This window comes from Ursus arctos, unplaced genomic scaffold (genome assembly GCF_023065955.2).
Source record: "Ursus arctos isolate Adak ecotype North America unplaced genomic scaffold, UrsArc2.0 scaffold_21, whole genome shotgun sequence".
In the NCBI taxonomy this organism is placed as follows: domain Eukaryota; kingdom Metazoa; phylum Chordata; class Mammalia; order Carnivora; family Ursidae; genus Ursus; species Ursus arctos.
This window is the reverse complement of record NW_026622886.1, coordinates 44995243-45021681: the sequence shown is the minus strand read 5'-3', so window position 1 is coordinate 45021681 and position 26439 is coordinate 44995243. Positions and strand designations below refer to the sequence as shown.

General features: G+C 34.7%; 1 protein-coding gene across 3 annotated transcripts in view; it reads left to right on the top strand.

Annotated features, from left to right (window-relative positions):
- MON2 (MON2 homolog, regulator of endosome-to-Golgi trafficking) overlaps positions 1-26439 on the top strand; it is a 97678-nt gene that overhangs the window by 32762 nt on the left and 38477 nt on the right. For all 3 annotated transcript variants that reach the window (XM_026500123.4, XM_026500122.4, XM_026500124.4), the window contains 13 exons: positions 219-413; positions 8168-8292; positions 8699-8835; positions 9958-10111; positions 15080-15312; positions 17008-17089; positions 17675-17859; positions 18879-18991; positions 20122-20226; positions 20601-20681; positions 20760-20833; positions 20919-21009; positions 25131-25232. In XM_026500123.4, coding sequence (XP_026355908.2) covers positions 219-413; positions 8168-8292; positions 8699-8835; positions 9958-10111; positions 15080-15312; positions 17008-17089; positions 17675-17859; positions 18879-18991; positions 20122-20226; positions 20601-20681; positions 20760-20833; positions 20919-21009; positions 25131-25232 — 1677 coding nt within the window. The remainder of the gene's footprint in view (positions 1-218; positions 414-8167; positions 8293-8698; positions 8836-9957; positions 10112-15079; positions 15313-17007; positions 17090-17674; positions 17860-18878; positions 18992-20121; positions 20227-20600; positions 20682-20759; positions 20834-20918; positions 21010-25130; positions 25233-26439) is intronic.

Genomic DNA, 26439 nt, shown 5'->3' with positions numbered 1-26439 from the left:
ACTTTTTGAAATATTGGTGATCATTTTGATCTTACACTCTGAAAGAGCAACACTAATTTCAGAGTTGTGTGTAAACTGTAGAATAATAAGCTAAACAGATAATAAAGCTAAATTATTCATACTGATTATTAGTAAGTTTTATTTGCTAGTAAGACTGTGTTTTAAAAGTATTAAGTACAAACTAATTCTTTTTTTTTTTTTTTTATCCTTGCAAATAGCACCAAGAGTTTAGTTTCCTTCTCAAAGAAAGGGTATGTCCTCTTGTGATAAAACTCTTTTCTCCAAATATAAAGTTCAGACAAGGTTCCAGCTCTTCATCTTCTCCGGCACCAGTTGAAAAACCATATTTTCCTATCTGCATGCGTTTGCTGAGAGTAGTATCTGTTCTGATTAAACAGTTTTACAGCCTTTTGGTAAGTGCTAATTTTCATGTGTGTTTGCATGTGGAATCGCATGTAGTGCTCTTTTTAAATGACGATTTATTTTAATGCATTCAGCTTTTTTGCTTCAGAATTTCTTTTATAATATTTATAGGTATTTTCCTAGTTACTCTATGGGTTTATTCTATCTTTTCTTATACTTTGCTTATGTTTTATACAGTATTTTTAATGTATGTCAAGGGGAGTCATGGCCTGTTATTTGAACCCTGATGTCATGACCTGAGCCAAAACGAAGAGTCAGAATTTGTGGCTTGGGAATTCAGCTTATTAGCAAATTATCTATATCTCACTTGAAGGATAATTAGAATTATGGGGTCTTTGTTTTATGCTGCTTTCATTTATACTATTTCATGTATCTTAACAGATTAAAGCAAAGAAGTTAAAAATTTGGTAAACTGTAGGATTAGAAATCAACTATTTTGACTTCTGGCCCAGTATTGTATTTATTTTTCATAAATTTATGAATGTAGAATATGTTGTGATATTCCTGATCATAATATATCAATGTAATAGTTTTCAGAGAAAATGGTGTATTATATTTCTTTTTAATTTTATGTTATGTGAAATTCATCCTTGTACAGTTTTTTAGCTTATATCCTAATTTTAATTAACAGGAATAATTGGTTATTGATAATTATGGAATAGTAAACTATGTAAACTTATAATACTTGAAATACTGTGAGTAGTCAGTATACTAAATATTAGAGATAACCAACAACTTTACAAACTAATAGTTTATACTAAATTCTGTGGAGAGCTTTTTAAAATAAAGGGCTTTTAAAAAAATATTTACGATAAACATGTCATAGATTTTCTTTTCATATTCCAAATCCATTTATGTACAATATTTTCAGAAATCAACTTTATAAACACTGTAGTTATAATTATTTCTGGCCACACAAACTATACCTATAATACACATTGATGTATTTAATGTAAAAACACTTGTGGGAAATCAAGTCACTTCAAACAAATTGCTGTTTATTAGGGACATTGTTAAGTTATCAGAGTTTAGTGCCAAAGGTTTAAGAGTCTTTTGGTACACTCTGTAATTGTTAGCTTGGACTTTTTGTGTTCCACCAAAATTAATAACATAATTGAACATTTAGGTACATAAGTTTGTGAATTTACTTTAGTACATAGCTCCATCTTTCTCTGTAAAGATTAACTTTTAAAAAAATTACAGTGTTCCTCCCAACATATATGGTATTTGATGTAATTTCCCATAATTATATTTAATTGGAAAAACAATACTATTTTGTCTAATTATATACAGTTGAAATGGAGGGAAATTCTGTGAGTCTTTACATTGATTAACTTTTGAAAGTTTTGAAAGGTCTCCTGGTACTTGCTGAAAATAAATGAAAAGTAGCTTAATTTCTCCAAAGACGGAGAGCTTTTACCTGTCAGCTGTTATGTATTTTGAATTATATTTATTTATAGTCTGTTTCAATACACAAAGAAACTTTTTAAAAATGTAAACCAGAGTGACATCAGTAAAATGTTGGAATATAAAGCTGAGCCCCTCTGTCCCCCACAGAGACACCAAGTTAACAGTACATAGATTATCTCTGTGAGAACTTACCAGTTGAGAGGTTATAGCATCCTGGGCAAGTGTAAGGCAAAGCAGAGAGGTTAATTAGAGTGGGTAGGAAAGCTCATTGTACTTAGCTGCATACCTCATCCTACTTCTTACACAGCACAGCATAGTGTGATCAGGAGAAAACTCCCAGCCTACGGCTTCTCCTTCCGATGGGAAAAAGGTGAAGTGTGCATCCACCATTCTGACTTTTTGGGGTATGCCCAACTGGTTTCTGTCTCTTGGGGCGCTGACTGGAAAGGCAGCAGCACACTTGGGCCTGCTGAGAACAAAGGCAAGCCCTGCTGCTTGCTGCTGCCAGAGAGTGTAGTACTGCGGACATCAGCAGGGGGAGCTCCTGAATAGAAACAAGTAAATGTTTTCAGTTGGGAAGTTACACACATAAGCCCAGAGGAAACAAACACATAGACAGAAGAGGCTTGAGAGGATCCCAGGCTGATTGGTGAAGATCTTTCCCTGTACAAAGCCAGTCCATAAAGACTAGAAGAGTTGGCTTTTTTCAAATGCCCAAATTTGAACAACAACAAAAAATAACAAGGCATACAAAGAAACAGGGAAACATGGCCCAATTCAAGGAACAAAGATAATCTCCTGAAACTAACCATAAAGAAATGGAGGTCAGTGAGTTACCTGACAAAAATTCAGAGTAATCATAAAGACGCTGAGTGAGCTAAAAGAGAATACAGACAATTATATGAAATCAAGAAAGTGGTGTATGAACAAAATGAGAATATCAACAAAGAGATAGAAACTATAAAGAAGGATAAAACAAAAATGTAAAGCAGAAGAATACAGTAACTGAATTGAAAAACTCACTAGAGGGGGTCAACAGTAGACTAGGTCAGTAGACTAGAAGAAGGAATAAACAAACTTGAAGCCAAGTCATTTACAATTACCAGGTCAGGGGAGAAAAAAAAAAAAAAAAAGAATGAAGAGCCTCTAAGGGACTTAGGGCATACCGTCCAGCAGACCAAGATAAACATGTCTAGTAAAAATGCACTGGGTTACACTCTCGCACTCATAACACCTCAGACATCAGACATAAGGATTTTTTTCCCACATTGACCAGTTCTCTGACAGCCACATATTCTACATTTCAATTCAGTTCTGACACTAACCAGAATTAGCACAGACCCTGCAGTTAAGGACTCTCGCAAGTAGTAGGTTGCCCGCTTAACCAGAAATTCTAACTTGGCTGTATATGGGAAGTTCCCACAACCTCCTCTTTGGGTTTGATAATTTACTAAAGAACCTAGGAAAACGGTTTACTTCTTATTGCCTGTTTATTACAAAGGATATTTTAAAGGATACCACTGAACAGGCAGATGAAGAGATTCATAGAGCAAGGTATGGAAAAGTCCTAAGAGCAGGAGCTTCTGTCCCCATGAAGTTGGGGTGTGCAACTCTCTTGGCATGTATATGTGTTCACCAACCTGGAAGCTCCCTCAACTCTGTATTTTAAGGATTTTTATGGTGTTTTCATCATGTGGGCATGATTGATTATTAACTCAGTTTCTACCACTCTCCCTTCAAAGAATGAGGGGTGGGGCTGAAAGTCTCAAGCTTCTAATTATGGTTGTTTTTTCTGGTCTCCAGCCCCTGTCCTGCAATCCAACAAGAGTTGCCTTATTAGAATGGGAAGATACTATTCACATAGGAAATTCCAAGAGACTTAGGAGCGCTGTGTCAGATGCTCCTATCACTCAGGAAATTATGAGGATTTTAGGAGCTCTGTGGCAGAAACCAGGAGCAGAGACCAATGTATATATTTCTTATTACTTCACAATACATTATGGGAGTCTCAAATGAGGAAAGAAAGGGGCAGAGAGCTCTCATGATTTATTTACTTATTTGAGAGAGAGAGAGAGCATGCAAGCTGGAGGAGGAGCAGAGGGAGAGAGAGAACCTCAAACAGATCTGCACCAAGCACAGATGTGGATCCTGACATGGGGCTCATTCTCACAACCCTGATGTCATGACCTGAGCCAAAACGAAGAGTCAGATGCTTACTGACTGAACCAACGAGGCGCCCCAAAGATTTTATATATTTTTTGCAAATCTCTTTAATGTCTAGCTTAATAGAAGATAGCTGGATTTTCATATCTTCTGTTTTCATTCTGTTGTGATAATGTTGTTTTGGTTGAAGCATATGAAGAAAATCTGACTTCTCAAAGTTATGTAGTTGGAAAAGGTAGAATTATCATCATGGGTATTAATATTATCTCAATGGTGGATATTCTTCTTTGATACTACACCAGACTGGACTAGTGACGGTTTAAAGGTGTAGGATCTGAAAGCTTAGTAATGACATTTACATACTGTGTTACATTTAAATTCATTGATTCATCTTGTGCTCTGATTGGAACTTCTATCCATACACGAATTTGTAATATGTATTTTAGTTGTGCGGATATTCCAAATGTTAACACTTCATACAATACCAAAAATGGTGTATGTTAATCACTAACTATTTATCAGATAAATCTCCTGTTATTAAGAAGTTGTCAAGGTCACAGTGGTAGATAAATAATACTGATTTTTGTTTGACAGCTTGAATCTTATCATTGGCAACAAATACTGTCATTTGTTTTCCTTAAAGCGACAAGCTTACTTTGTTCTTTTTTTTTTTTTTTAAGATTTTATTTATTTATTTGACAGAGAGATAGCCAGCGAGAGAGGGAACACAAGCAGGGGGAGCGGGAGAGGAAGAAGCAAGCTCCCAGCGGAGGAGCCCGATGTGGGACTGGATCCCGGAACGGCCGGATCACGCCCTGAGCCAAAGGCAGACGCTTAACGACTGCGCTACCCGGGCGCCCTACTTTGTTCATTTTTGCCAAAGTGTCTGCAATATACACAAGTCTAAATAGTCATAGTTTACCATTTGCTCTTTCGATTAAAATGGTGTTCCGTAGGGGATATAAGTGACTACTAGATCAGTCCCGAACTGTGCTTTTCCTCCAGACAACCATTGTACTTTGATACATAGCATAAGTGCTTCATATGTATTCTCATTTTGTCACACAGAAAATTAAAAAAGACATGCACTTATAGGTCAGACTTAAGAAAATCAATAATTTAATTATATTTTTTATTTATGCTATTTTTTTTTTCTTTGTGGTTCCTTAGCGAAACAGACTTTTTTTTTTTTTTTTTAAAGTGTGTGATAGTGAGGAATACAAGGACACTAGTGCAGTCTGGTGTTAGTGCCTTGATTCTTGATAAAGCTGTTTTACCCACCATTGCTTTTGTACCGTCAGTACAAATGTCAATGCACTGAAAATGGCAAGTAATATTTTACATTATTGTAAAAATAATTGTGACCTCACTTTGACCCCACTTTGGGGAATCATTGAACTAGAGAATCTGTTCTCCCCCAGTATTCATCAGCTTCTCTTGTTCTGTCAAGTAGCTCAGGGGTGAAGACAACTGATACTCAAAGGTTAGTTCTGTTAATATATCTAGAGTGACTAGAGGAAACTGGAATGCCCCAGTCATTCAGAAAGAGTTATAATAAAGCTAGTATACTATATTCTTTCTCTTTTCTATCATCTGAGCTAGGTGCTTCTCTGTCCTCTGAATCATTAGGCTTTGGTCCCAGATATCTTTTTAAGGAAGATATGTTTAAGGAATTTATGAAGCTTAGTTATAAGTGGCCAGTATATTTCTCTTCTGCCTTTGACTCACTGCTTTTAAAAAGGAAGGAATGGGGCTAAATTGACTTATCCTACCTAATTTTCTACTTCACATACATGTCTCCAACAAAGGATCTTAGCATTAACAAATCCATTAGCTATAAGGTTGTTAACTGTTACCAGGCCTTGAGAAGTAGACTCCTGCATTAAGTATTCTATCAGACTTTCTTTATTGTGTCCTAAGCCAACAGTTATCTTATGTACATAGTCCATCAGAAATCCATGTGATACTGTGATTAGAATTTCTACTGGGATGACTTTGATTAATCTTAAGCATCAGTTGTCTCTGGACTACTGTGCATTACCAAAAGACTGTAGGAATTCAGAAACATTCATCACTCTGCATGCTTATAATGGAGTTCATGAAGTATTTTCATGCCACAAGGAATTAGACTTAGGCCATAGATACCAATCTTAATACCGGTTTCCCTCTGAGTTCGACCTCTTGGGGAAAAGGCTTAACAGATTCACAGCAGGCGCCCTCCATTGATGTCCTTGAGAACAATGCAATGACCTCAACAGGAGTTCTGTGATCAGACATTCACACTTGGCAGGGAGGGAGGAAGGGAGAACAAAGTTCCAGACCTCAGGAGAGAGGCTCTCCTTTACCGAAATCACAAGGTTTTAGTGGCTACAGTATAAATTTATTGTTTGATTTGTGCTCTAGTCTCTCTCCCAGAGGAGAGAAAATGATATACTCTTCAAGGCAAGTTTTATAACAATATTTCCTTTGGCTGTGGTATAATATAAAGTGATTTAAAGCCTTTGTTTTCTGGCCTCAAAACCTAGCCGATGAGCCTTCAGTTCTACCACATTTATATTTCACTTTCATTCTAAAGTAGGTAGTGCACATTTGGAGGACCCACTGATGTTAAAACTCTGTAGTAGATAAAACTTGTGCAGTGAGTCACCAGCATGATTCTTTTTCAGTTCTTTACTAAAAGGACCATTTGTTTAGAAAAAATAATGTGCTCTGCATTTGCGTGGCATTTTATCATGTTTGGGAGATGTTTTTATTCTTACAGTTTTCTCATTTGATTTCTCAGAAAGATGTAGATACTTTTATACTTTATTTATAAGAAGGTTGTGTAGCTTGGCATCCACTCAGTTGGTGGGTAAAGAAGCTGAGCCTATCTGATTTCTGATCTAGTGCTTTTCAACTGTCTCATGATTAGGACAGTGCTAAACCTCTGTTTTATGACTTCCCCAGTCGTAGCAGTCCACGAGTAACGTTTTTAATTATCCCTCCTGCTTTATCCTCATGATTGTGTTCTAATTTTAAGCATTCAGTTAACAGTACTGAAAGGCATTAGAGAATACCAGCTGCTGAGACTTTGGGCGAACATCCTGAGGGCTGCTATGTTCCTGAAATTTCTTGCCCCATGTGATGCTTGCTTATTTCGGGGTACCCCCAGCTAACTCGTCCAATAATGTGCTGCAGTTGGTGTAAAAGGAGGCTTCCGTTTGGCCTAGTAATCACAATGTCAGGTTCTTAGCTCCCAGAGGTTCTGCTGTGTCCTCAGTTAGTGTACAATGGAAGCAATCCATTAACCTTTGAAAAACTTGGTTACTTTTTTTCTGGTCGTTTATGCATTTATCAGACATTTAATGCATAATGTTGAGAATGTGCTTCATTTTTATTTACAAAGAGCTTGCAGAGGAGATGGTTTATATTAATAATAATGGTAATGATAACTAATACTTATAAAGTGAAACTATGTACCAGGCCTTGTTCTAAGTACTTTATGTATCTTATACCTGTCAACTGCTGCAGATTCCTTTTTGTTTTCCTACTAGAAAATTTATATTAAATGTGCTTAGGCTTATTGAAGCTCTCTGTTTAAGCAGCAAAAGAACATATGGAAAAACTTGTGGTATTATTGAAGAGTAGAGCATATATCCTATCAGCAGTTTACATGATATATGCTACCTGCCAGGAATGAGGATGGTGTGATGGTGCATAGTGCTTTCTAAAGAATAAGGGTAGGGGCGCCTGGGTGGCTCAGCCATTAAGCGTCTGACTTCAGCTCAGGTCATGATCCCAGGGTCCTGGGATTGAGCCCCGCATCGGGCTCCCTGCTTGGCGGGAAGCCTGCTTCTCCCTCTCCCACTCCCCTTGCTTGTGTTCCCTCTCTCGCTGTCTCTCTCTGTCAAATAAATAAATAAAATATTAAAAAAAAAAAGAATAAAGATTAACCATATTAGCAGATCACTAGTGTGTTTTCAGGGATGTAGAGAGACACTGATTATTTTTACTCTTAGCTTTTCCAATGTAACTGCTTTTCCCTTCTTCTTTTTCTGTACTCCCCGTTAAGAATTTTAATTTATTTAAAATTGGAAGATTTTATTGTTTTGTCCATAACACTAAGAACAAGAATGTAATTTATAAATTCTCATCTTAGATTTAAAGAAATATTATTAAAAAATCTTTTTAGGTAACTGAATGTGAGATATTTCTGTCACTTCTGGTGAAATTTCTGGATGCAGATAAACCACAGTGGTTACGAGCTGTTGCCGTAGAATCAATACACAGACTGTGTGTGCAGCCTCAGCTCTTAAGGTAAAACCTCAGCAGTATTTTGTTAAATAGATAGGTTAATGCTTGCTAGTAAGAAGAGCTTAAATATTTATGCCCAAATATTAGTGATTTCTAAACAAAGAAAATTGTGTATTGTATGTATAAGGAGGGGTAGTGGTGTGAGTGTGGAAAACAGTCGAGAGGTGGGCAAAAAAATATGGGTAGTAATTGCCATCAATCCAAATTTATTGGTTAATATGGCCAAGATGATCTTTTTAATAACATTGGGCTCAGTCTGAAACTTTGTACTAACTTAGTAAAATCATCAGGCGTGATGTTTTAAGTATAATATTCAGACTGGTACATCAACATTACTTGCTATAAAAAATATTTAATATTTTAATATATTGAAATGTTTTTCTCAGAAACATTTAAAATTATATTACAGGTCATTTTGTCAGTCCTATGATATGAAACAGCATTCTACCAAGGTTTTTCGTGATATTGTGAATGCCCTGGGATCTTTTATACAGTCCTTGTTTCTTGTCCCTCCTACCGGAAATCCTGCTACAACAAACCAAGCTGGTAAAGGCTAATTCATATTTTGTTTTTTTTATATTCTGCCATGATTTACTGTATTCACTATTCTGAGAGGATATTTTATAGAAATTTTGTGACTGGAAAAATTTGGATTACCTAAATGTATTTGGAGTAAAGACTTGACTTAAAGAATATTCAGTCTCATTGAGGCAGCTATGTTTATTTCTTTCGAGAATATGTTTCCTTCTCTGGTATACTTTCAGTTTCTCTAATCACATAAGAATAAGAGTTTAGATGCTTATCTTCATTTTAGAAGAATCTTCATTTGGGGGCGCCTGGGTGACTCAGTTAAGTGTCTGCCTTTGGCTCAGGTTACGGTCCCAGAATGCCTGCTTCTCCATCTCCCTTTGCCCCTCCCCCTGCTTGTGCTTTCTCTGTCTCTCAAATAAATAAATAAAATCTTAAAAAAAAAAGGGGGGAGGATCTTCATTTTGTGCCTCTTTTTAAAGAATCTGGTTCACCACCTTAGGAGATTGTTAATTAGTCTCTCTTTTAACAAAATAGGTAAACTTGATTTAAGCTTGTTTGGAAATCAGCGTATGGCTTCTTATTTCTCTTTGCCTTCTTTATATTTATCTTCCACTTTTTACTGTCTGATTAATGGTTTCTTCTTTATTTTCACCTCTGATAAAAAATGGCCTAACAAAAGGTGTATTATAAAGTTTGTCAGTAGTTTTACTTATTAGTACCTTTTTTATAAAAAAGGAAATGGTATTCTGGGGATATAGAGTCTCTAATAGCCAAAACAGGATTAATAAACTTCATTTATTCATGTAGTAGCCATTCTTTTTTTTTTTTTTTTTTTTTAAGATTTTATTTATTTATTTGACAGAGACAGCCAGCGAGAGAGGGAACACAAGCAGGGGGAGCGGGAGAGGAAGAAGCAGGCTCCTAGCAGAGGAGCCTGATGTGGGGCTCGATCCCAGAACGCTGGGATCACGCCCTGAGCCGAAGGCAGACGCTTAACGACTGCGCCACCCAGGCACCCCATGTAGTATCCATTCTTATAGAACAAATTTTTTTTTAGTTGAACCAAATGTTTGTATATTACGGATTTGCAATTAACTAGTAAATTGGTATCTTTGCTTTCTTCCCCTTATCTAACAGGAAACAATAACTCAGGTGGCTCCGTCTCAGCACCAGCTAACTCAGGAATGTTGGGGATTGGTGGAGGTGTTACTTTGCTACCAGCATTTGAATATAGAGGAACTTGGATACCTATCTTGACTATTACAGTACAAGGCAGTGCAAAAGCCACCTAGTAAGTAGTAGTAGCTTTATTTTGTGATGAATGATGCCATTGGGATTATTTTATCCTAAAATGTATCTGTATCATATTTTGAATATTTTAAACCTAGTAATTCTAAATTTAGAACTAATTTTCTCTCGTCATATGTTGAGAATTTTATGTAGGATTGGATTTTGTTTGTTTTCTTTTGTACTATTTGTTGATGTGTTAACAGTATTGTGAAACAAAATGTGGTTTCTTGATCTGAGAACCTATTTAGCTGTTGTATATGGCTTTTTAATTTAAGCCTATGACTTTAGACTTAGGTCTTCTAATACTAACTGAGTTACCAGCAGCAAATTAGTTAACCTTTTTTAAAATCTCAGTTTCTTCACCTATAAAACGAGAGTAGTGATATGTCTACCTTTCAGGATTCTATAGGTGAGAAAAGTTATTTTAACTGTGTAGCTAATTACGTTTTTAGAGTTTAACACACTCAAGTTTAATTAACTTAAAGTGTTTAATGGATTCCATATGTGTTATTTTTATTTTCATTAGCCATTTCAGTTTAACAAATAAATATTTGGCAGTGTGCTGTTGATTTTTTCTTAAGTCAGAGTGAACTACAGTGCTACAGACATAAAGCAATCAATCCTACATGGATTTAACACTACTGTATTACTGTGAGGCAACTAATACATTTTGAATGTTTGGCGTGTATAATTAAAACACTATCCCGATGACAGTAAATCAGAACTCAAAGTGTGAAGCAGAGTCTCTGACTAGTTTGTTTGTTGTTTGTTTAAATTTGAGTATAGTTGACACACATTACATAAGTTTCAGGTATACAATACAACATAGTGATTTGACAAGTTTATACATTATGTTGTGTTCACCACAAGTGTAGCTGCCATCTGTCCTTTTACATCACTGTAACAATATCGTTGACTGTATTCCTTATGCTGTGCCTTTTATTCCTGTCACTTACTCATTCCATTACTGGAGGTGCGTCTCCCACTCCCCTTCATCCATGTGCCCAATCCTTACTTGCTGACTAGTTTAAACGATAAATTTATATGGTATGTCAGTCTGCATAGTATAATCATGATATCTTGCTATGCAGCTTTTTTTTTGCCTAAAATTATGAAAGTATAGAATTTAACTAAAATTCATTGTTATTCTTAGTCATTTAAAAGATATTAAAGTTACCTAGTCTTATAATAAGCTTTTGCTTGCTACAGAGGCTAGTGACTCAAGTATACTAGAGTATCAAATTTAAAAGAAATCAGATTGCTAGCACTGAAAGAGACAATAATCTCATTCATTTCCTCACCTCATTTTATAAATTGAAAAAACCCCAACGTAGAATTAGTTGCCCTTTTTAAACTTACATTTTAGTGAGTGAGGTAATCAATAAATGTTCAGATAAACATATAATATCACCTTGGGTAATGGTTAATTCTTTGAAGAAAAAACAAATTAAAGGGATAAAGAGTGACCAAAATAAAGATGGGGACAGGAATGATTTCTGAGGAAATAAGATGAGCAAATACATAATTACAGGGAGAGAGTGAAGATGTGTGCCTAAGGAAGAAGAATTAAAACAAATAAATGACAAGAGAGTAAATACTTGGCAAAGTTGTACAAATTACTTTTTTATTAATAAAATGGAAGTCTGAAACCAATTGTTTATTGATAATTTAATCCTTACCAATTAAGAGAGTTGGATTTTAACTAGTTCTGCTACTAAATAATATGATTATGAGTACAGCGCATTATTTCACTTGAAGGCAATGTTAGGACTAAATCTCTAAAGGAACATATAGTTTTTGGTTTTGTTTAGTACTATACACACTGAGATTACTCACCTCTGAAATCAAAAATGGCCAGAAAATATTGGGTTTTCTTTTGCACATGGATTAGTATTTTTCCATTGAAGCCTCCCTGTTGAATGGGCATCTTTTATTCATTTGTTGCGAGATTCACTGTCAAGTTATTTTCACTATTTTCAGTATCAAGCACATTATTTCACTTGAAGGTGTACATGTAAATCTTCATTGTATATTCTGTTCTTTTATTGATTTTTAAGTATATAATCATTTGAATACTTAAGTGATGTACAGACAAGTAGTTTTGACGTAAGTATTGTTGACGTATTCTTTCTGATTAATTACACTATGGCTGCTTTCAAAGTTGGGCTTGCGACAGTTTTGCAACTTTACCTTAAATTTAAAAATATTTAAATAAATGGGTTACATTTTATCTAAAACTGGAATTTGTGTACAGTTCTAATAAAGTAGCCCTGAAATATTGAGGTAAGGAAGTGTGGGCATTGTTTTAGGTTGTGGTGTAAATAAAAATAAGCATAAATCACCTTTTTCTCTTAACTATTCTAGCACTTAAGGCCTTTACCATAGCATTTGGGGATTAGAGTTTGGGATATTTAGGATTATTTTCTTTGTTTTAGATGCATTTTCTCAGTAGAGCATTTGTTCTTTGAGAATAGAGATTTGTCTGAAAAAATGCTTAGTGCTTACAGGCTTAATGTGTGGCTCAAAAAGGCTCAGTGGCTTGGCAACGATTAAACCCATAAACTTTACCTCCTTGTTTGAGCTTAGATCTTTTTGATCAGTAATATAAATATATTTTTATTGATTACCTAAATTTTAAAATCCTCAGAGCTGGCACATACTAGGGGTTAAATTGATAGGCTTTAGAGTCAGACTTGTGTTAAGAACTGTTGATGGATAACTGTGTCACTTTAGTTCTTTTTTTTTTTAATGTTTTTTTATTATATTATGTTAGTCACCATACAGTACATCCCTGGTTTCTGATGCAAAGTTCGATGATTCATTAGTTGCGTATAACACCCAGTGCACCATGCAATACGTGCCCTCCTTACTACCCATCACTTTAGTTCTTAGTTTCATCCTATCTCTATCTCTTAGGGGGTTTGTGAGGAGTTAAACAAGACAATGTACATTAAAAAAATCTCTTAGAGTCCCAGGCCAGGAGTTATTGCACAACAAATGATAGCTGTTTATAGGTGTTGTTATTGTTTATTCTGAGTTTTGCATTTCTTTACAAATTACCTACCTTTAGTCTTGATTATCATTCAGCAACTTTTAGAATTTGAGGTTGGAAATCTCTTTTATTAGCTTATTGTAATCTTTAATGATTTCACTTTTGTTTTTGAGATGTAATCCACATACCATAAAACTCAGCCTTTCACAGTATACATTTTATGGTTTTACTATATTCAGAAGCTATGTAACAATAAGCACCTTTACTTCAAGGACTTTTTCATCATCCCAGAAAGAAACCCATACTCATTATTAGTCATTTCCCAGTCTCCCTTTCCCGTTCCCCTAGCAACCACTGATCTGTTTTGCATTTCTACTGATTTGCCTTTTCTGGATATTTCATATAAATGTAATCATACAATAAATACTCTTTTGTTTAAGCTTCTTTGACTCAGCATGTTTTGAAGATTCATCTGTGTTGTAGGATGTGTCAGAACTTCATTTCTTTTTATGGCTAAATAACATTCAGTATGGATGTACTGTATTTTGTTTATCCATCAATTGATGGGTATTTGGATTGCTTCCACTTTAATGCTGCTGTGAGCATTTATGTACAACTTTTTGCTTAGACATATGTTTTCATTTCTCATGGATATATATATACCTAGGAGTAGAATTGTTGAGTCATATATTACTCTATGTTTAACTTTGTGAAGAACTGCCAAACTATTTTCCCAACTGTATCATTTTATATTCCCACTGACAGCGTTTGGGAGTTCAAATTTCTCCATATCCTCAGCAGTACTTGTTACTGTCTTTTGATTATTGTTATAGTCTTTTGATTATAGCCATCCTAGTGGACATTAAGTGTTATCTTACCATATTTCAGTTTGCATTTCTCTAAATACTGATGGCATTGAGTATATCACTCACGTGCTTATTGCCTATTTATATATCAACTTGGGAGAAATGTCTTTTCAGATCCTTTGCTTCTTTTTAATTGGGTTATCTTTTTATTATTTCGTTCTCAGTGTTCTATATATTCTGGATCGTTAGTTCCTTATCAGATACATGATTTGCAAAAATTTTCTATTCTGTGGATGAATTCAGTTTATCTGTTTTTTCCTTTGTTGCTTGTGCTTTTGATATCCTATCTAATAAATCACACTACCTAATGTGAGGTCATGAGATTTTTTGCCCATGTTTTCTTCTAAGAGTTTTTAGTTTAGCTCTTACATTTAGGTCATTGACTAATTTTGAGTTAATTTTTGTATGTGGTATGAGGTGAATATCCAGTTATTCCAGTACCACCAGTTCTTTTTCCATTGAATTATCTTGACAGCTTTCAATTTTAAGGAATTTAAAACCATAACTCCTTATTTGCTGTGATTTAAGACAAAAGATTTGTTATCTTTCCTTTTGAAAACTTTGTTCTAACTATGGGGTAGAAACCTCTAAAATTTGAGTTTGACATATTGATGCTCTGAGTATTATTCTTACCCGTTGGCAGATTGTGTCTGAGATGATAGCTAAGCTGGGTATCTCACAGTAATACTTTCTCAGTGTGAAAATATCTTCGTTTATAGGATTGATTTGATTTTATAGTACCTTACTTTGAAAGCACTGGAGTCAGAGTTTGAGAAGTTTTATAATCCATTTAGTCTTAGTCTATTTTATATATAAGTCTTTATTTCTCTAATACCAACAATTAAAATATTGGCACATTTAGGGGGAGAGCCAAAAAGTACACTATTAAAATAATTAGTTATGGCAGTGGTCAGGCCTTAATTTTTCTAATCAGTTTCTTAGAATACTGAGAAGGGATCCCTCTTCCAAATGAAACAAACTCAGTAATGTCCATTCACTTTTTCTATTCTGTTGCTCCTGTTGCTCTTAATTTCTGTGAACTGCAAATACTTTTATATATTTTCATCATCTTGGCTTTTAATTAGTGTTCTGATTTTTTTCTTAATTTCAGCCTTGAGATGTTGGACAAAGTTGAGCCCCCAACTATACCAGAAGGTTATGCTATGTCTGTGGCGTTCCATTGTTTGCTTGATCTTGTACGTGGAATCACTAGTATGATCGAAGGAGAGTTAGGAGAGGTTGAAACAGAATGTCAGACTACTACGGAAGCAGCTTCTTCACCAACACAGTCATCAGAACAGCAAGAATTACAGTCAACATCAGACCAAATGGATAAGGAAATAGGTATATTGACGTCTGTATTTTTAATTTTTATTTTGAAATAATTTGAAATTTACAGAAAAGTTGCAGAAATACTCAAGTTCCCATATATCCTTCACCCTGATTTCCCAGTTGTTAACACTACCCTATTTGTGTTACTCACATACGTCATTGTACTTTTCTCCTGAACTATTTGAGGATAAATTGCAGATATGATGCCCCACTTCCACTTAATACTTTAGTGTTTTCTTAAAAATAAGGACAGTTTCCTAATATAACTACGGTACAATCCCATCATAAATTTAGCATCAACCCAGTATTATCTTATCCCAGACCTCATTCAAATTTTGCCATTTGCCCAGGTGATGTCTTTTATGTTCTGGGATCACATGTTGAATTTAGTTTGATGTTGCTATACTGTCCTTAAATCTAGAACACTTCTTTGGTTTTTTCTTATCTTATATGACCTTGACATTTTTGAAGAGTACAGGCTAGTCAGTTTAGGTTTGTCTTTTTTTTCCTTGCAACTAGATTCAGCTTACTCATTTTTGCTAGGGCTACCATAGAAATATTGCTGTGTCAAACTTAGTCTATCAAATAGCAGGAGCATACAATTATCAGTATGTCTCATTATTGGTAATGTTAATTTTTATCATTTGGTTAATATGATGTCTGGCTGGTTTCTTCAGTGTAAGATTAATTATGAACTTTTTGTGAAGAAATATTTTGAGACCTCTGCTGTAAAAGAGAGCTTTCCCTTCTCTCCCATTTATTTTTTTTTAAATTTACTTATTTATATTAATATGGATTCTTGGATTTCTATTTTATTTGAAAGGTTACAATATGATTATCATTATTTGGTTTAACACTCAGATTGTTCCTGATATGGCCAGTGGGACCCCTTTCAACCTGGCCACTGTTTTCTGAGCACTATCTCACTATCTCACACAAAATATTCGCAGCTCATCTTGGATCTTTCTTGCCAAGCCCAGTTATTTTTCTAAGGAGCCCTCACTCCTTTTAGTTTAGTATTTAGAAACTAACACATGTGCACTAGTATGCTTCTTACTACTTGAAAAGGAAATACGCACACACAAACACAAGCACACATCTCTTTACATTTTAAAAATGTTTATCTAAAAATGTCTAAATGAGGTTTCTCCAGGTCAGTACCACAAGGCTTATTTTTAACTTTCCGTGTTTGCAATTACCTTCTCCAAAAGTGAGAATTGGTCCCAGTTTATTCAGTGGATTTACTCATTTGCTCGATTCCTAGTGTATAGAAATCAATCTCCTGGCTGAACAGCTTGTTACACTGCCTTTGTCCTACCTGGTCACAGAGGCTAGAAGTTTGGCCCAATGAAGGGGAAAGGGAATAGGTACTGGTATTACACATACACACACACAGACACACAGACACACACACAGACACACACACACACACATACACAGATAACAGTTGATTTGTGTACTGAAAGATCCTACCATTGATATTTTAAAACAACTTATTTTAAAGACCTGAATTCTGAAACTGGTGTGGTTTTTAAGTTTTCATTTTTTCAAATGTATTTTAAATATTAGAGCTTTAATATTTAATAATTGAGTTGATAGAATATGTAATGTATTGTGAAATGACTAGGAAGGTTTTAGAATGAGGTATTGTCAAATATTGTGCTATCTATAATGATCATGAAGCATTGTATGTTTTTGTCCTTTAAGTTAGTAGAGCTGTTTGGGAAGAAATGGTGAATGCCTGCTGGTGTGGTTTACTTGCTGCTCTCTCACTCCTCCTTGATGCCAGGTATTAAGTCTTTATAATTTTTTTATTGCATGTGTCAGTTAATAAGAAACAAACTTTAAATATTGACTTAAATTGGTCCTAAAATTATTTCTCCATGTTAGTTTTTTATATATATTGAGCATTATTCTTTTTTTGCCACCTCCCTCTCCTTCATCCTGTTCTTGCCCTGCTCCCCACCAGAATAGTTGTCATGATGTTTTAATGGAAAATACAATCCTTAAATTAAAGAATGCCTTTTTCACTTCAAGCCTTATTGCTACTTTTACAGTGATGATAATTATCAATCTCTGGTTTTTTTTCCATAATGACAGGATTTACCGATTTTAAAATGCTTGACATTTAAGTTAAATGAGTGCATTACCATTTTCTTCAATAATGAATATATGTATTATATATTGCTTTTACCCAGTTCAGATTTTCAGGTATTATGTTGATTAGCTAAAATCCCTTCTGAAGTATATTGGTTTTGATAATATTTTTGTATAGATGTTCTTACAACTTCACTGAATACCTAATTCCATGTCATGTTTGCAGTATAATTAAACATAAATTAATCATATTAAATAAAATACTTTATCTTTTCAGCACAGATGAAGCTGCCACCGAGAATATTTTAAAAGCTGAATTGACTATGGCTGCTCTTTGTGGAAGACTGGGCCTTGTAACTTCAAGAGATGCCTTTATAACTGCAATATGCAAAGGTTCCCTGCCTCCCCATTATGCTCTTACTGTACTGAATACCACCACTGCAGCCACACTTTCCAACAAATGTAAGACTTTAGCTTATTCACAGTTTTTTTCATCTAGTGGAGTGACATGGTATAGAGAAAAGATTGTAGAAATTCTGAGTTCATACCTCTGCTGTTTCACTCACTGACTCTGTGACCTCAGTGAGAAGTTAATGACCTAGAGCTACAATTATTTCTGTCTCTTTAAAACAATGGGGGTTTTAAATACCAATGTTAAGTAAGGAGTTAATAAAATAATACCAATTTTAAACAATAATTGTGAAGATAGAAGAAAATAAATCTGGAAGTCTTTTGTAAACTATATCATACTGTCGAAATCGTGGTTTTTATTTTTTTTAACGGAACTAGTAGAACAATAATGCTTGCAACCACTTAGATTAACATTCAGTTTTTTTCCTTGTTGAATACTTTGAAAACACTCAGGTTTGTTACATGTAATATAAATATGTTTCAATATGATATTTAGTTTTCAAACTGAAAACTTGAAAATTTGCCTCTACCTAGGAAAGTTTACTGGGAATGCATGTTAAAATACTTAGTGTGTCCTAATTCTGTTTTGCTTGTGAAAAAGTCTGCCAATGCTTTATAATTTTAAAAAGTTATATAGAAAATTAATTTACTTGAAATTTGTTTAACTCATCTTGGTTTTTATACCTCCTGAGTTTTAAAAATGTTTGCATATAGATAATAGATAACTACATAAGTGTCATAGTTGAACTTAGTTTAATCAAATTAGTGTTTTAAAACACAACATTACTGGGGTGCCTGGGTGGCTCAGATGGTTAACATCTGCCTTCGGCTCAGTTTGTGATCTCAGGGTCCTGGGATTGAGCCCTGCATTGGGCTCCATGCTCAGTGGGGAGTCTGCTTCTCTCTCTCCCTTCTCTCTCTCTGCCTCCCCCATCCCCTGCTCTTGTGCACATACACACTCTCTCTAATGAATAAAAAAGACAATATAAAACAAAATAAAATAATAACATTACTTTGAATGCAGTGTGAGAAGTATATCTTAATTATTTAAGCTTTCCTTTGTGTTCTAGCATATTCCATTCAGGGCCAAAGTGTTATGATGATAAGTCCATCAAGTGAATCTCACCAGCAAGTTGTGGCAGTGGGTCAGCCTCTGGCAGTCCAGCCTCAGGGGACAGTAATGGTAAAGCACTTTTCTTACCTTGGTTACCAACTAACTATCCAGCATACCTTTTGTACCTTTCTTTTTGTATTTGCCAAATTTATCATTATAGTTACTTACTTTTTTCCCCTGGATGATTGATACCTTTAGAAGACATTAGCAGTTGACACTATCATAAGCAGTTATGATAACACAACTTTTTTTTCCCCTGGAAAGTAATTTATTTCAATCGATTATCTTTTTAATAGTAACTATTACAGCAGTTTAGTTCCAACCAAGGATCATGGCTATAATATATATCTTACAGATACATTCTGAAATAATGTAATTAGGATAAAAATAGTTTACATGGCTTCCTTTTGATATAGAACAACTCTGGGACATTTGATTTCTACAAAATGTTAATTCAAAGCAATCAGAAAAAAAAGGAAAGTGTAAACCATGATCTGCCATTTCTTCTTGTGGTATTCTTAAAACATTATTTTCCAGTGAATTACCAGTAGTAAGGACCAAATTAAAAGAAATATATTCTCCATGATGATAATAATGATGATAATGATGGCAACTAATATTTCTTGAATTTTGTCCTACTTGATTTAATGCCCTCAGCTCTTTACATTCTAAAGAAATGAAATGATGGGTAGAGAGGTTAATTTGACTAAGGCTATGGTAGTTCCATGACATGAACGCAGCCCTTGTGACTCCAGGCCAATGTCAAACTGTCCTTTATGCAGTGTTTCTTAATATTTGTTTGCAGGTTGATTTTCAAAATCATGATGTAAACCAATATGACATGATGCCCATTTATCTATACCTCTTTAAACGCTTTGGTTTAAAAAAAGTAAAATCTGTAAGCTTTTATATCATTTGTTAAAGGTAAAGTAAAGTCAATTCTGTAAGCTTTTATATTATTTGTTAAAACTCCTTACTTAACCTTCCCCATCTGGAATCTCTTATGAGACATTCTAATATATGTATATATATGATAACACAACTTTGAAGCAAATTAATTTGTTCTATACAAAACCATCCAAACTCATTTACTTAATATTTTTATTTTTTTATTTCAAAAAATATTTGAATATGATAATGCTGCTTTACAAGAATGTATAACAGTTCTTACAAATGTATCTTTTTAAAAATATATATAGCTCACTTCCAAAAATATCCAGTGTATGAGGACTTTACTTAACTTGGCACACTGCCATGGAGCTGTTCTTGGAACATCATGGCAACTTGTCCTGGCAACTCTACAGGTATGTTGTAGGCTCTGTGTCAGAGGTCAGTGTTGTTTTTATAGCTAAGTGCCGACAATTAAATTAAGCAATACCTATTGGTGCTCTGGGTGGGCCTAAAGAATAGGCAGTAAGTTTGAAGAAAGAAAAGTTAGAAAGGAAGAAAGGCATGGCTTGTATTTTACAAGTGATGGAATGCTTCTCTTAATGGCCTAAGTTCTACATCCTATGCTTGGTGTAAGAAGTATTTTATATGAATAGTGATTACTAACTTAAATTTGGTTATTGGAAACCTTTTTCTGACTTTAATTTTAGTCACTACTGATTTTTAATTTTAGTTATTAGAATTTTTATAATTTTATAAATTTCTTTATTTTTTTCCTTTAATTTTACAGCATCTTGTGTGGATTCTGGGATTAAAGCCTAGTAGTGGTGGTGCCTTGAAACCTGGGAGAGCTGTAGAAGGACCCAGTACAGTAAGCTCTATTTAGTTTTACTCAATTTGTGCCTCCTGAAATGTTCGTACGTTACATTTAATTGTATTCTTTTCTTAGGTTCTAACAACAGCAGTGATGACAGATTTACCAGTGATTTCCAATATACTTTCAAGATTGTTTGAAAGCTCACAGTAAGAATCAGTTTTAAAAATTGATAGAAATATTATTAGTGTATATTTTAGATCAGAATGTTTTATTTCTTCATTTTCATTATAGGTATCTTGATGACGTATCATTGCATCATTTAATAAATGCACTTTGCTCCTTATCCCTAGAAGCAATGGATATGGCCTATGGAAATAATAAGGTGTGATATTCTATCTTTCTGTTTTAAATATGGTACATTATTGAGTTAAATAAGGTGTACACTCATTATGATCTTAGTATTTTAGTAGAGGGACTAATGCTTACCTTGCAGGCTATGTCAGCTCTGTTGAGCTTTTACCATTCAGGGTTGCTATTTGTTGAAGGGGGAGTGAAGAAGACATGATGTGGTTTGTGATATGTCTAATACATATTATAATTTTAAACTGTGTCTGTTTCTCTTGGGTACTGAGTATTTTAAGAAACATTTTGATAAAGAATAAAGGCAATACCACGTTTCCATAAAATGTCACAATAATATTTGTAATTACAATTTATGATTGGGGCAATACAAGATTTAAATCAAGCAAAATATATATGTCTCAGTTTCTCTTGCCTTCATTGGGATGGAAAATAAGGAGCTAATCATTTCTTTCTAAAGGTAATGATTCTCCCTACCTTGAAAATTTAATTTTTGCTTTTCTCATTGACTGAATGAATAGAGCAATACTTTTGAATATTGACATTCAAGGACATTTCTTTCTGTATTCAAAATACCATTTTCTGTTATACTTGGTAAGCACAGGAATATATGAACTTATTTATATTTTAGAAATTATTTAAAATGTTGGGGCACTGGGTGGCTCAGTCGGTTGAGCATCTGCCTTTGGCTCAGGTCATGATCCTGGAGTCCCAGGATGGAGTCCCACAGTGGGCTCCCTACTCAGCGGGGAGTCTGCTTCTCCCTCTGTCCCTCACCCTGCTCGTGTTCTCATTCTCTCCATCTTTCTCTCAAATAAATGAATAAAATCTTAAAAAATAAAATAAAATGCTTTCTGTGTTTTAAAATAAGTATAGTGTGACCATTTACAAATAAGTGAAGATACCCAGAACACGATTAAAAAGCAGAGAATGCAGCTTTATAACTTATTTAACATATACCTGTAAGATCCAAAATTATGTTGTTTGCCTAGACCTAAATTATAATTCTTTATACTGTGGATTGTCATCTGTAAGACTGATTTAAAGATTAACTAATAAGGTCTTATTAGGGAGAAGTTTTGTATATTATAGCACATAGCTAGAGAATTACCTAAACATGCAGGTGTTTGAAAATATGTATTATAGTTTACTCCAAATTAAGGCAAAAATAATACAAAATATAGTGAAGTAATCAATTTCTTGATATCTTTAATAATCCTACATTTTTAAGATTAATTCTTAACAAATATATTTTTAATAGAGTACCTTAATGAAATCTGAGCAAGTTTCCTTGGTAATATCTTGAGAAGTTATGTATTCACTCAGTAACCACAGTATGTTTACTATGTACATGATACTATGCTAGGAAATACAAAGGAAATAGAAGATTTTTACTTTCAAACAGCATTAAACTGTTTGGCTCATGGTTAAGTGGTAAAGTGGTATAAAAGTTTAAATAAAGTCATAGATATTAAGTGATGTGAGGCTTATTTTCTGAATCCTTAGTGTCCTGTTATGGAAGATGTTTTTAGTGCATATTTCTCCTAAAAGAATTAAGATTAATCAAGATGAATTAGTTTGTGATTGGAGTTGGATATTGAAGGAATGGTACAATTCAGGTTTGTGGAAATCAAAAGAGAAAAATGTTACAAGAACTCAAGAACAATGAGAATTGAGAAGAAATAGGAAATGTGGTTATTATTAGTTTATAGTTAACCTGGAAGAATACAATTTCAAGAGAGTGGTAGGAGCAGATGTGATATTTCAGGTAGACTTAGAGGGAACAATTATTGAGAATAGGGATGCATTGGAATGGAGATTATGTTCTTGAGAATGGGTTCTCATTTCTCTATTATTGGATTTAATTTTGTAAAGTTTAGTGGTATATGTGGAACCGAAATAAAAGTTTATAAAAATATTCAAGTTTAAAAAATTTTTAAATGGAAGCATAAAACAGTTTATTATTCAGTTATGCTTTCTATAAAAATTACTGTAAAGTATGCTGATGTTGAAATAAGTAGACACTTATGTAATTTTCTTATTGTTAAAAAATGCTTTATCAATGTCAACTCTTCTGAATGAGTTAAATATTCTAGGGATTAAAGATGTATCTATCAGTGCCCTTAATTGTGGCTGTAAAGTGACCAGTCATCTCATTTTTGGTCCTCATTTCAGAAATTTGTGCTAATGTGTTGAGGAAGTAGCTTATGGTAAAGTTTGCAAATTCTTCCCTACAAAAAGGTGGGGTTGATGGTACTTGTGCATATTACCAAGCTCAGTATAACAACAACAAAAATAAAAAAGCAGCTGTTCATAGTTTACTGTATGTCAGGCACTTACATTTTTTTATTTAATCATTTAAAACAACTCAGTGAGGTTTGGTGGTAGTATCTTTTTTACAGATGAAATATGAAAATAGAGAGCTTAACTAATCTGCCTGGGATCGCCTATTTGGTAAATGTTAGAGCTTGGATTTGAACCCACATGCGTATCATTCTAGAGCTTTATTCTTAACCACGTCACTAGTGGCTCTAACTTTTGTGTGCATCAAAGTCTGCTGTAGAGTTTTTTCGATTATGCATCTGCCTTTGGCTCAGGTCATGATTCCAGAGTCCTGGAATCAAGCCCTGCATCAGGCTCCCTGCTCAGCAGGGGAGTCTGCTTCTCCCTCTCCCTCTGCCCCTGCTTGTGTGCTCTTTCTCTCCTTCTTTCTTGCTCTCTTGCTCCCCTCAAATAAATAAAATCTTTAAAAAGTCTGGTGTTGATTTTTTTAAAAATATAAATGCCAGGACCACATTCTAGGCTTCCTGAATAAGAATTTTTGGTTATGAGGCATGGACATCTGTACAGTCTTTCAGATGCCACATGATTCCTGTGTACATCCTGGTGACAATAAGCAGAAGGAAGAGGAGGAAGTAATACTAGGCAACATTTATGGGGACTTAACTATATGCCAGATACTTTCTAACATATGGTTGTTTCTGTATATTTTTATCTCCATTTCATAGATTAAAAAAATTTAGTAGAAGTAGTAACTTACTCAGTGTTACATAGCTATTAAATGGTAGAGTTAAAATGAAATCCTAGGCAGTTAGAGGCAGTTCACAGGTATCCTGCTGTTTTTACAATGATACATTTTTCTACCACACAGATTTTTAAGGTACCCACAGCATTAGTACATGCAGGAAGGATCAGCCTGACCATATTTGTCTCAAAACAATACTGGTTCCTTTTCTGGTTGGTGAAATGCCAGCAACTGAGGAGAGGGGTTTGTCTTCTATTTCTGCTACTTTTCCGTTAGTGTCTAAACTGACAGCTGTGATATCTGCCGTATTCCTGACTTCATACTTCTTTCCCCTGCTTTCTGTTGTCTTCTTTCTGCTTTTTTCATACTTCCTGACATTCACACATAAAACCTGGACATTTGAAGACTACACTAATAAGAATATATATTAGCCTGGGCTGCCATAACAAATTATCACGGACTGGGTGGTTTAAACCACAGAAATGTATTTTTTCATGATTCTGGAGGCTGCAAGTCTGAAATCTAGATGCCAGCATGGTGGGTCTAGTGAGGGCTGTCTTCCTGGCTTGAAAGATAGCTGCCTTCTCAGTGTGTCCTCATGTGGTGGGGGAGGAGTGCTCAAGAGCATACTAGCAGGTTCTCAGGTGTCTCTTCTTTTGAGACACTAATCCTGTCCTACCAGAGTTTCACCCTTATGACCTCATTTAACCTAATTACCCCTCATAAGCCTTATCTCCAGATACCATCAGCTTCGGGGTTAAGGTTTCAACTTAGGAATTTTAAGGGGACACAGTTTAGTCTGTGGCAGAATGCATCTTTCCTTCTGGTCAGAAGACTAGCCATTCTGTGTGTCTGTAATAAGTTTTGAATTTTTCATTTTTCCCTCATGAAACCATTCTCTTCCTAACCAAATTTTCCAATTAGAAGCTCTTCTGGATACTTGAGGGTGGGCAGAAAGGCTTGTCTCATGATAACTGAGGTTCTGTTAAAATCGGTGCTAACTTTATACTAATTAGATATTAATTGTAGTCATGCTTTTCAGAGTATTGTCAGTTTTGTTTGCATTTGAGGTAATAAAAATTCTTATAATAGCAAAATGCAATATGTTTTCTCTCTAGGAACCATCTCTTTTTGCTGTTGCCAAATTGTTAGAAACGGGTCTAGTTAACATGCACCGAATAGAAATTCTTTGGAGACCTCTAACTGGCCATCTACTTGAGGTAACTTCTTTTTCTTAAATACAGTGTTTACTTTTTACGAAGAATAAGGACATACACATTGAACTAGTGATTCTGGATAACCTTATGAAAAATCAGCATTGCCATTCTTTCCCTTGTACTTATATCTGTATAATTTATCAAGGACTAAAGTTTTACAATAAGTGCTTTGGTGAAGAAATAGGTTGGTTTTTTGGGCTGGCAATGGGTGATAACACCAATGCAATCTCTGAAGGCTCCTGCAGCTGTTAGTTTGGGACCTCTTTCTTTTGTTATGCAGTCTCTTGATCAACCTCAGTTTCAGCGAGTTCTGAAACTTCAAGGCAGTTGGGGCTGAGAGTTAGTAGTAAACACCGTGTCTTTACAGCCTCTCCTGTGATTCTGAGATAGCTCTTCTGCAAAGGGAAAAAGCCTGTTTGATATCACTAATTGTAGATAGTACCAGGGAATTTCATCTGAATTTGTATACTCTTGTGTCCAGGTTGGAATGATTGGTAATAATTAGCTACTTCTTAGTAACAGCTGCTTCTGTCAGTATACATGTTTATGTGTACTTTAGGTTTAGGTTACCAGGATCATTTTGTATTATTTGAGTAAGCTGGGAAAGGTATTATTCTTAATAAGAAGAACAAATGTGCTTGTCCTTTTCTTTATTTTTTTTCCATTTTATTGGGATTACTTTTATGAATTATTAAAGGATATATGCAGATTTCTTTTTCATGGACCCTCCCACCAAATAGCACAAAAATAAGTTTTGAAGATTTTAACACAGTATTTGATTATGAGGATAGGCCTAAATTAGGAACCTTGGTGTCAACTTGCTGCTTTTGTTTACTCTGATGACACAGTTTACTTTTATGACAACCTTTTGTTTCTCTGACTTGTTTAGTTTCATCTTTTATCTTGTGTCTCTCTATTGCTTCCTTTGCCCCTTATACAGAAGGTAAGCTAACTTACGTTTTAGATGTAATTTTTCATTCAGCCCTTATTGATGAACATTTGATGTAATTTTTAAAATGTGAAAGAACAGGGGTGCCTGGGTGACTCAATCGGTTAAGTGTCTGCCTTCGGCTCAGGTCATGATCCCAGGGCCCTGGGATCAAGCTCCCCGCATTGAGCTCCCTGCTTAGCAGGGAGCCTGCTTCTCCCTCTCCCTCTGCCCTTCCCACTGCTTGGGCTCTGTCTTTTCTCTCTCTCTCTCAAATAAATA